The sequence below is a fragment of the Leuciscus leuciscus genome (assembly GCF_965113295.1).
Source record: "Leuciscus leuciscus genome assembly, chromosome: 18".
Taxonomy (NCBI): Eukaryota; Metazoa; Chordata; class Actinopteri; order Cypriniformes; family Leuciscidae; genus Leuciscus; species Leuciscus leuciscus.
In genome coordinates this window covers 7113262-7125730 of record NC_138742.1, presented here as the reverse complement: position 1 = coordinate 7125730, position 12469 = coordinate 7113262, and the positions used below count along the sequence as shown (strand labels likewise).

Here is a 12469-nt window from a genome sequence, read left to right as displayed (position 1 = left end):
TCTAGTCTAGTAATCTTTATTTTATTCTAGTTGTCTAATTTGGTCTAGTCTGGTTTACTCTGTTGTAGTCTATGTTGTAGACTAGTAAATCTATTCCACTTTACTGTTCTATTCCATTATGTTCTATTTAAGATATTATATTCTGTTGTAATCTAATCTGCCGTACTTTATTACGCTATTTAAGTTTATTGTCATCTGTCATAGTCTAGTCTAGTGTAATCGACTAAGCTTTGTTTTATTCTAGTTTTAGTCTACTTTGGCCTGGTGTATTCTAGTCCAGTCTAGTGTACTCTGTTATATTCTAGTCTAGTCTATCTGCTTTAATCTACTTCACTTTACTGTTCTATTGCTTTCTATGAAGGATCATAATATATGCTCTACTCCACTACACTATTCTATTCCATTCTGATAATCTAATCTGCTATACTTTGTTACTCTATTTAATTTTATTGTATGATGTCTAGTCTAGCATGTCTGGTCTATCTAGACTAGTAAATCTATTCCACTCTATTTAAAGGGTTAGTTCACCCAAAAATTAAAATTCTGTCAGTAATTACTCACCCACATGTTGTTCCAACCGCGTAAGACTTTCGACTTCGGAACACAAATTAATATATTTTTAATGAAATCTGAGAGCTGTCTGACTCCTTCATAGGCTTCTAGGCAATTTCATTCTGTCGGTCCAGAAAAGTTAGTGAAAACATCGTCAAAATAGTCAAGTGACTACAGTGGCTCAACATTAAGTTTACCAAGCGATGAGAATACTTTTTGTGCGCAAAAAACAACAAAAATAACGACTTTATTCATCTAATCATTTTCTTCTGTGTGAATAGTTGAATAAAGTCGTTATTTTTATATATATGTATATATATATATGTGTATGTATATGTATGTATGTATGTATGCAGTCTACTCTGTTATGTTCTAGTCTAGTCTATCAGTTTCTGGTCTCAGCTAGTGTCCTCAGTTCTGTTCCAGTCTGTTTTGGTCTGTTCTAGTCTAATTTAGTTTCTGAGAATATAAACTCAGAATTCAATAGATATTTAGTTAAAGATCAAAGAGTTTCGGTGTGGGCTTTTCATATCCCTGTCAGCATGTACGCTGTACGCTGTACGCTGTCCATTAGCTGGTCTAATGACACGCAGTGCACTGTTTGCTAACATCACAAGCGCTGTTTCCACGTCCGCGGTTAGACTAACCAGCAGGAAGAGAAGACATGTGGGCGTTCAGATTTGTGTGTGACATGATGTAACCTTTTGAAATGGATTCATGCTTTATTTCTCTTCTGCTTTAAGTCTCTCTGTCCTATTTTCCTGACTGCACTTCTGTCCACTTGTTAGCCGCAGCGAGCTTATTACACAGATTCTATTCATGCTGCGGATGCGGTCTTATTGCAGTAATTGATTGACAGCTCAAAGACATGAGTGGTGGTTTGGAGACTGTGGGTGTGATGTCAAGACACATGAGGGAGCGACTTGCGTCTGCTGTATTATATTCTGTCTGATTGGGATGCGATCTTATCAGTCGTACACTAGAGAGTCATGACGTACACAATTACTTAGCCGCATAAATCGTATCCCCAGTCAGAATTTTGCGAAATAGATTATTTCCCTTGAAATGTGTAATACTGTTAGTTGAATTTTGCGGCGTATCATATTTGTTGTGCTTCAATTATGGATTTACTCGTGTTCATCGGCTCCCTGAATCAATCTCTCTAATCACAAGCGTTTAAACCAACTGTTGTTTGTTTCTCTCACAAAAATGTCCTGTTCTGCCCTGAAAAGATGTATAATAGAAGACAAAATTATTCACGTAAATATCTTGTTTCAAAGTTTTACATACACTTGGTTGTGTAATATCGCATGTTGCCTTCTTGATTATCAATAACGGCAATACAGAGATTTCAACATGCATTAAATAATATTTTTTTTTCCTGTGCTAGCTGATTCATACTTTAAACTCTATATTAGCCCCATAGGTTTGTGATTTAAAGCCAACAGCAGTTTAAATTCTAATGGAGTGATGAATTTGTCTCATTTTACCATCTGAGTGTAATCCTGAATCCGCAACCACTGCATCCAATTACTATGAGAGAGCACCATCTCTCAGATTTATAGTGAATTTGCTGTCTTGAATATGAAGAAGATATTTGCATCTGAAGATGAAATGGTAATGCATTTATGTAATCGTGTTTGCAATACAATTCACTCTGACTTCATGGTATGGGAAGTAAAAAGGTTCTTCCATAGACTAATCAGCACTTATGGCTGTTTTGATTAATGAGGTGACAAAAAAAAAGGAGGCTGGTCTAAGATTGGTTGTGGTTGTTGATGGATTTTGCACATTTTAAAAACATTAAATTATGCATATTGGGCTGTTTAATTCACTGCCCCTGGTTACCCAGTAACAAAAAAAAAAAAGAAGTTTATAAAGTTTGTAATATGAAAAATAAAGTTAGCTTTAATGTAGCATATCAAGTAAAAATCATAAAATAAAAACTTCATTAACACCCAATACTGCTCAACTAATATTAAATATTAAAATTATTAAAACTGTGCATGACCCACTTGTTCATGCTTAAAAATGACAGCCTATAACGCCAATTAAAAAATTAGATAATAAAAAAAAAAAACATGCCAGAGCATTAAATTGAGATATTTCCCCGCCTTTCCTGGATTTTTAATTAAAAGAAGCAGTTCTGGACCCTCCAAGTAAAAAAAAAAAAAAAAAAAAAAAAATCTTGGGGGTCTCTTAGCACTGATAACAAACCAGTTAATTGTCTTTTTGAACTATTCATTAAAAGAACCGTCTCCTAAGAGTCATTCGTTTTGGGTACTACATTGGTCGCTCTCTATAGTTTTGATTCACCTAAAAGAACCGACTCATTAGAGTCATTCATTTGGCAATCGGAGTAGCATGGTTGTGCTTCCGCTGTATGTATTTGATTTGCTACAAAGAACTGTGTCATATTATTAATTCGTTCGGGAATCAGAATACTATAGGGCTGGGCGATATGTAAAAAATGTTTGGCTGATAATCGCCTTTAAAAATATCGCGATATCCGATAATATCGTCTACTGTAGCTATGCATCAAAAACACTAAAAACACTAAAAAGGTAAGTGTATGGTAACTACTAAGCTATTTATAATGTATTTGGCAACGCAACGTCCTGTAAGTTTATCAGTCGTCATTTTTACGATATTGCCGATTGTCGTCTGGTAAACACTGACTGTTATCGATATCGCGATATTTGCGAGACATCGTCGATATATGATAATATCGTCATATCGCCCAGCCCTAGATTGATTAGAATTACTATGTATTTGATTTACAAAAAAACAAACCGGTATATATCAGCCATTTGTTCTCTAATCGAACTAAACTGGTCACATTGTAGAAATATTGTACAAATATTTTAAGTGTTAAGCTTTGTTTCATATTTTGTGTTAGCATTTAATTTGACTGACTTTGGTTCTTCTAAATGAGTGTGACGGTGGATTTTCCAGACTAAACTGACCATTTTGTTTTGCGCTATTTGTTATTTGCTTTTAGTACACTGCTTTACCGAAACTTGGCGACATAAACAAAATAAGGATGCGTTCAATCACCCGTAAAATGAGGGATATGCATTTAATTAAATTAATTTGTTTAATTAATACATCAGATCATCTAAAGTAGCATATCATGTAATTAAGTCAATTATATTTATAATCATCTGTCGAGACACCCACTCTTTCGTTGCACAGAAGAGAATTAATCAGTTATAATGTCGCACAGTGATATACAATGGATAGAGAGCATACTACTGCGGTTACTATTTCTGGCATATATAGATACGGGATAAATCATAAGAGTATGATATTCTGAATTCAGCTGATGTGCTCATTTGCACATATGAGAACTGCATGATCACAGAAATACTAGTTCAAATACGGCCTGCATGATTTATTTCTGATCCTGTTCCTCTTCTTTCTCTCTATTCCTCCACTGTCCAATATAATAAATGACAAAAAGGCCTATAAATAAGATATGGGGAGGGGGAGGAGGGGGGGGGAGGGGGCGGCACACGTTAAATTTTTTTTTTAAAGTGGTAAATCAAATTTTCCTCTCAGCACAAGTTTGGTATTGTTGTAAACAAAGCGCAGCATTTCAACTTTGTGAATATTCATAGTAATTTCTCGATGGCATGAGTCTAATGAGAACTAATTTTCTTATGTAAACAAAACGATCTTTCAAAGCAATCCCGATATACACATATACACAGAATTACAGTATTCCTTGGTGAGTATTTACGCAAACATTATCTGTTATGTCTTCAGTGAACGTTTGGTTAACTGTTGGGGAAAAACATCTGATGTATAACATTATATTACATCCCTGCTGTACAGTATCAAACAATTGTGGTCTCATGGAAAGGGAGTTGAATATATATTTCTCCTATAGATATTTGGTGCCAAATTTGGTGATATTACCAGGGATTTAAGATATGGTTGCTTGGTGATTTTGTTTTGGAACCTTTAACTAGATTTTCTCAAAATTGAGTTTGCTGACTGTATCGACTCCAAACAGGTGTAGCTCAGTAATTTTTTTCTGATTCCAACAAACCATACATCATTTTGAAGGTTTTTTAATAGAGAATGTGAAAATAACGAAAACTCATTTTTGAAAATGTGCTCATTCCGACTCATTTTGCCAGCACGGGTCACAAACGCAGCCGTAGTGAGCACAAGATACGTCTTACAAAAACAGATTCCAAACTTTTGAATGGTGTAGTGTAAACTGAATTTATATTGAGTATTAAGTTTCACGATTAAAAGAGACAGTCGCCTGTTTGTTTACTCTAGAATGTGCATGCCCATAAAAATACTGATTTTTGTGTGTGATTTAAGCTAAAAAAAGATGCCATCGTTGTCAGATTTTATTCCAGATTTGAAATAATTTAGACGAATAAGTATGCAAATGTTGGTGTTTCTCCATTGAAATTGATAGGAGCTGTACTTGCATGATTGAAAATAGCCTTATAAGTATGATCCCTGATTAAATTTGCTTTAAAGGAAAAAAAAATCAGGTCTTTTAGGCTTTTCCAATGAGTTAAATCAGGTGCATGAGATTAGGAAGCCATCTGAACTGTGTATTTTTGGGCCAGTGATTGTGTGTGATGATCCTCTACTGGATCTGACAATGATCACAGAGTGAAGTCACTGAGCATCTTAACCTTATCCTGCACGTCTCTCGGGAAGCTGTGCTTTATTTCCAGGTCTGGCCTTGTGTGTTACGGACGTTGTTGTCTGGTGTGTGGATTGAATCCCGGCTCTCAGCAGGAACTGATTCACAGTATTGTGAAAAGTGTCGCTGAATCCCTCAAACAAGCCTTGTGCCCACTGACCCGTGATGACTGCTTTCATTCTCCGTGCAGCTTTCTCGAAGTGCTAAAAACCTCAGCGCTGGGTGTTTGAAGGAGAGATATGAAAGTGTGGTTTGGTGTCGTGGGGGTGGGAAGCATCTGTGTACGTGTGGATGAAGTATTTGATGTTGTCTGTGAAGATAGGACGCTTGCGGTATGTGCTGTGTGTGTGAGATATCAAAGTTTGAGAGGTGAGTGTGAGTGACTGTGGATTTGATAAGGCTTATGGGTTTCTGTCAGTCCATATCCGTCGACTTTAATAAATGCGTGTGCGAGTGAGTAAACAAAGCCTGAAGCGATTCACAGCATCTGAGTCACCTCTGAGCAAGAGAGGTCCGGTGAGTTGGCGCGAGTCTGAGACTCATAACTCAAAGCGGCACTCCAAGTTCAACAGTTCTGCTCATTTTGGCGATATAAATCACCATCCGGAACAGCTCAGAGCTTCTGTAAAACACCCGCAAAAACTCTTGATAATAAAGGTTCCAGATAGGGTCTTTTGCAGCGATGCCTTAGAACCATTTCTGTGCCATTAGCTGCGTTTCCATTACAGATTTGCGTAAAACTTAGCAAAACTGCTTTGACGCGATTATCAGTTAAACTGACTCGCAACGTGTGCAATATCTCACGACCTCCCGAGTGTCCGAACTCGCACTGTGTACCATAGATATCATATAATAAAGGCTAGATGTCTCGTGCGCGCTGCTGGCCAATGGAGCTCGACGTCCGCACACGGCGGCCATCTTACCACAGGGTGCTCGCTCACTCGTAACATGGTGCATGTACTTTTAAATAACCATAACTTGCTCAATTTTCTACCGATTTTCAAACGGTTTGGTTTGTTATAAACGTCAGAGATGTAGTTATGACACTGCATACATATGAATAATTATAACAATGGACTTCCATATGAAAGAATTATAGCCACGTTAATAACGTTTGTAAGAAACCAAACCGTTTGTAAATCCGTCAAGATTTCAGCGAGATAAGAGGATTTGTGTCCCTGTGGCAAGATGGACACCGGTGATGCCGGAAGTGACTCCGCCTTAAGACATCTAGCCTTTATTATATGATATCTATGCCGTGTACGCCCGCCTTTAAAGTGACAGCAGCCTAATATACCTGAAGTCGTTATAAATGTTAATCAAACAACAAAAAATTTGAAAATCTCTCTCTGCTCTTGACTAGAATCACTTTGTAACTTTAATAAGAATACATTTATATTTAATTTACACAGTAAAGACTATGCTATGCTTTTTTATACATTTGATGTATAAAAACTTATTTATGGAGTACAATTTAAAACAATTTATGTAGTATTTCGTATTTCTAGTGCTTGAAGTTGTTCAGGTAGGTCTATTTAATATCACTGTTTACTTGTCTTCTGTAAGCTTGAGAGGTTTTTTTTTCCAAGCCTAGTATTAGTTTTTTGTGATATTGAAAATGGTCACAAGAATGATGAAATATGAATGGAATCAAACATTTTTATATCATAAAAACCTTATTTAAAGCAAAAAAGTAACTACAGTATATCGTGATATTTATCGTTATCGTGAAATAAGATTTTGGTCATATCGCCCACCCCTTCTTTTTCCATTATAAAGAACCTTTTTTGGAATGGAAATATTCCATGGATATTGAAGGTTCTTAATCGAATCATAGATGCCACTAAAGAACCGTTATGCTTCTAAAAGTGTAAATATATATATATATATATTTTTTTTTTTTGTCAAATGCATGTTTACCTATCTGATGCTTCCCTGTTAAAAAATACAGATACCAACAAACTGTTTTTCCCTTCTAGTTTTTGAGTGATTCCCAGCATACTTTTTCGGGTTTGTCTAAACTTTCTGAAGTTTACAGAAAAGATTAGAATGCTTGTGTTTGTTGCATTTGCCGGGTTTGGTTCCGGAGCGCCGCTCGCTTGCTCGTTTTCCACCTCGTTAGTCTGAAACAAGGAAGCAAGCGGCATTGTTTACAGCAACAAAGATGTTGACCCCGTGAACTCAGAATTAGAGTTTTGTGTCTTTTAATGTGTGCCTGTTAGCTTTTAGACTAGAGTAGCAACACTGAACACTTGACAGAATACACATGTAGCAGATGTTTGTGTTTCTGTCTCTTCTGGAAACATAGACCTCTAATACCCCTGCTGACTAGCAAGAAGCAAATTGTGGAGTGACCTTTAATCTTTAAACTTGTCATATGTGGGTGTTTCTTCAGCTTCAGACACTTTAATGTCTCAGGGATTGATTTTAAAGAAAAAATAACAAAAAAAAAATGATTTCAAAATTATTGTCTTGGAAACTTGACCATACCTTCATAGTTTATTTTTGCTGCCTTTCAAATTACTTTTATATGTTGATTTTATTGTTTTACCCTGGTCCCAGGCCTAGATTTTGAATCTTAAAGTATAAAATCCATTATATAAAGTGTTTACAAAAATCTAAATCAAAAGGGACAATTATAATGTTGGAAAATATTTCTATTTCAAATAAATGTTGTTCTTTTGAACTTTATATTCATTAATGAATCCTGAAAAAAAATATCACCGGTTAGTTTTCAACATTGATAATAATAATAAATGTGTCTAGAGCAGCAAATCATCATATTAGAATGATTTCTGGAGGATCATGTGACACTGAAGACTGGAGTAATGATGCTTTGATCACAGGAATACAGTAAATACATTTTGAAATACATTCACACAGAAAACAGTTGTTTTAATTTGTAATAATACTTTACAATATTACTGTTTTTACTGTATTTTGATTTGTGGCAGACTTGGTGAACAGAAGAGACTTCAAAAACATTAAAGAAATCTTACAGACCTTAAACTTTTTAACACATACATAATGTGCTATCTATGACATTAGGCTTAACCAGATAAAAAGTTTGTCCAGGATTTTACAGTTTTATTTAAACACTGTAAACTACACTGTTCAAGAGTTTTTAATGTCTCTTCTGCTCACCAAGGCTGCATTTATTTGATCAAAAATACAGTAAAGACAGTAATATTGTGTAATATTAAATAATGCAACTCATCCTTGGGACTAGTGATGTGCCCTGAAGTATACTCAAACAGTATAATAGCCAATGATTAGTGATATTTATTCCACACACAACAATGAGCTTTGATGGCGAACGCTACAAAGATTGCCTGTTGTTGGCCCTCTGAGAAACGATTACGGTATATAGTGCATATCATAATTATAAAGTGGATTACGGTGCTGATGATGCTCTTGACTATTATCAGCGTGCCAGAGATAATGTTAATCTGTGTTACGTTTCTTTCAGAGGGCTTCGGTCTGTCTGTGGAGTGCAGGGGCTTCTATCCGCCTTCCCGACGGATTCCCTCTTCAAAATCCACGCGATTAATATTTCATTTAAAGTTCAGAGCTTTCTGCATCAGTACGCAGCAAAATCACAGCTGAAAGATACAGCTTGGAGACCAACAATACATCTTCCTCCCTCTCCCTCCTACATGAACACACTCTTTCTGCCTCCTTTTCCGTTCGTTTGCCGGCTCTCCTGCTGCTGTTCCCTCTTTTGTTCTTTCTATCTCTCCCCTAATCTCTCCTCATCCCTTTCTCCTCCTCTGAATAATACACAGTGATAATACACTGTGCAAAGAAGCCATATTGTATTCCCACAGTGTGTTTCTGTGATCATCTTCTCTTGGCTGCACTCAGCTTTAATGAATGTTAGGAGTTATTAGCTGGCACAAACTGCCTCTGGTGAATCACACTGTCTCAGCCTTTGTTGTTGCATGATTCATTTTCTGTTCTGGAGCAAATTTGGCTCTTAAAAGAAGCAAGGAATCATCAGTGTCCTGCTTTATATTTCTATCACACTCTCTTCTTGGACCTTTTCAATCCTGTCTCTTTGAAATTCTCTTTCCAAAAGCATGTTTGGAATTTGTGGAATTAATCATTTCAGTGTTTGTGTAGAGTGATCTATACCTATCTATCTATCTATCTATCTATCTATCTATCTATCTATCTATCTATCTATCTATCTATCTATCTATCTATCTATCTATCTATCTATCTATCTATCTATCTATCTATCTATCTATCTAATCTATCTAATCTATCTGCCTTTTTGCCTGTCTATCCATTTATCTATCCATCTATATCTGTCTATCCATCTATCCATCTATCTATCTTTCTGTAGTGGCGCTTACATCACAGTTATTTTTACTCGTATTTGAAAATTAGGGATTGATTCAATAAAAATAACTAAACTAAGTAAACCAATCTAAATTAAAGAACTAAGTAAACTAAATTTAAGGAGCGTAACTCATATGTTTGTGCAATGGGCAAATGACCCCGCATGTCTTGTAGAGGAGAGGTGCGCTGTTACTTTTGTGAGCAGTCAGACCTACAGTATGACTTTTGCCTTGTGGATGATCAAACGGATGGAAAAATTCAGGCATGCATTGTAGCGGCACCCAAACCATATTTTGGGTCCAGAATATGACTTGATCCGGTAAGCAACCACCCAAAACCCCCTAATATCCAAATAAAAGTTAACTCAGAACCCTTTGGCAACACATTTGTTTTTATTACTGTGATTGATCATGGTATAAGATATGATGTGTGTCTCTAGTGTGAGATGAGAAACACTTTTCATTCTGTTATGGAATGCAGTAGATTGCCTGTGTTATTTGCTGTCTCTAATTAGGTTTAAACAGACTCAGGCAGGTTTTTTCTTCTTTTATTTTTGGCCCATGATATAGCCGCTGCATACAAAGACTGTAGAGCCAGTTATTAAACTGCAGAAAAAATCTCTACGTGAACAAAAGGCAAGTTTTTTTTTGGAAGTCTAGTTTTGGGTAGAGGTCAAATTGATTTGAAAAGCTGTTGGATGGCTGTAGGGGGCTTGCCTTACGTATCTAATGAGATTAATGATGATGTTCTAATTTTACGTTATCGGCATGTTTTGCCTGATTATTTACTTCACCCTCTCGATCTCTGTCTCCTTTAGGTATGTGGTCGTTTTCTGTGTCTGAGTTGGCCATCCCCGGGGTGGAGATCGGTCGTCTCTCGGCTACAGATGCAGACCTGGGTGAAAACGCACGGATGGACTTTACGATCGTGGACGGGGAGGCAGGGGACACGTTCAACATAACTGGATTGAACCAAGAGGCAGTGATTTTGTTAAACAAGGTGGGAGTGGTGAAACAGAAATACCTACAGTAATGCTGTTTTCTTCCATGCATTCCCAAATCAGAACCAAATCCAATTTTATGGTTTATCTGACTCAAAACTGTTAGTAGTTTGTAGTCTTAACAGTGAAAACCGCATGAATAGTGAATGAGTGAGTGGGTTCGGACACATCATATGTATAAATATGCATATGAGCAAAGATGATTGCAAACGTTCCCATTTTTTTGTCCTCTTTTTCTTCACAGATATTCTCTTACGTCTTTTGGCATCATAATGCTTACATTAGTATGGCAACCAATGTTGCTGCACCAGATATGGATTGCATTAACTGTCTGGACAAATGGATTCGATTTCATTACTTGCAAAATGACAGTGCAAATAGTCAATCCCAACGGTTGAGTGTGGTAAATATGCAGTGTTAGAAAAGCCATATTGGGGTGGGCTCTTTTGAGTGTGGCTAGTGAGCAACTACTTAACACTCCCTAGCAACTGCATAGCAACCAGTGTTATTTTAGTATTATTTATATTTTATATACTGTAGTATTTATTAATATTTTGAATTAGCTTTTATTAGCAATATGTTAATCCAACCAGAACACCAAGCAACCACATAACAATGTAAAAATGCAAATAACTAAATAATTCAACTGGAAAACCCTAGCAAACCACAGCAACGCGCTAAAATGCTCAAAACACTCTAGCATGGCAATCCATGCAGAACAACGTAGCAGCCCTATAGCAACACCCTGTCAACTGCCCAGAACACCCTAGCTATCACATAGGAACATTTTAGCAGCCATTTAGTGCACTAAAAATGTGCTAAAAACGTCTCAGTTATGCATGGTAACCCTTGTTCCCTGAAGGAGGGAACGGAGACGTATGTCGGAGTGACCGAATGAAAGGGAACCCAAACACCCTAGCATAGCAATGTTCTAAACCCATGCATAACACCTTAGCAGCTGCATAGCAACACCCTGACATCCACCCAGAACACCCTAGCTACCAAATAGCAAAACATTAAAACACTCAGAACACCCTAGCAACTGCTTAGCAAAGCTTTAGTCTAAACCACCTAGAAAACACTAGCAACCACACAGCAATGTGCTAAAAATGCTCAAAACACCCTAGCATAGCAATGTTCTAAATCCATGCAGAACAACTTAGCAGCCACATAGCAACACCCTGGCAACTGCCCATAACACCCTAGCTACCACATAGCAACATTCTAGCAACAATGTAGTCCACTAACAATGTGCTAAAAATCCTAACAACCTCAAAGAAGCATGCTGAAAACACTCAAATCATCTTAGCAACTGCATAGCAACACCCTGGTATCTACCCAGAGCACCCTAGCAACCACATAGCAGTACATTAAACAAAAACACTCAGAACACCCTAGAAACCACATAGCAACATTCTAGCAACCATTTAGTGCACTAAAAATGTGCTGAAAACCTTAACCACCTCAAAGCAATACTTGAAAACACTTTCAACGACTTAGCAACAACATCTTAACATCTTAACAACCACTGCATAGCAACACCCTGGCAACCGCCCAGAACACCCTAGCTACCACATAGGAACATTCTAGCAACCATTTAGTGCAACCATTCTAGCAACCAAGTGTGCTGAAAATCCTAAGAATATATTAGCAACTGCATAGCAACACCCTAGCAACTACATAACACCAAATGAAAACAGCATTGTGGTCATGACTTTTTTGGCACTAGCCTCGTAGTTTCTTCAGAAAATGAAAAACTTTTATTGTATTTTTATTGTATTTATTTTAAATAGTGAGAGGGCAGAGGGAAAAGCAAAGCATTTAACAAAGAAAGAAGGTACAGCAGAATGAATCACAAATGAGTTAAATTGACTCTGAGTTCAAATGTAAATGAGGAT

At 36.8% G+C, this 12469-nt stretch overlaps 1 protein-coding gene across 3 annotated transcripts in view; it reads left to right on the top strand.

Moving 5' to 3' along the window:
- The window catches only part of cdh24a (cadherin 24, type 2a), a 77548-nt gene that overhangs the window by 43687 nt on the left and 21392 nt on the right, over positions 1–12469 (top strand). For all 3 annotated transcript variants that reach the window (XM_082145525.1, XM_082145523.1, XM_082145524.1), the window contains exon 6: positions 10389–10570. In XM_082145525.1, coding sequence (XP_082001651.1) covers positions 10389–10570 — 182 coding nt within the window. The remainder of the gene's footprint in view (positions 1–10388; positions 10571–12469) is intronic.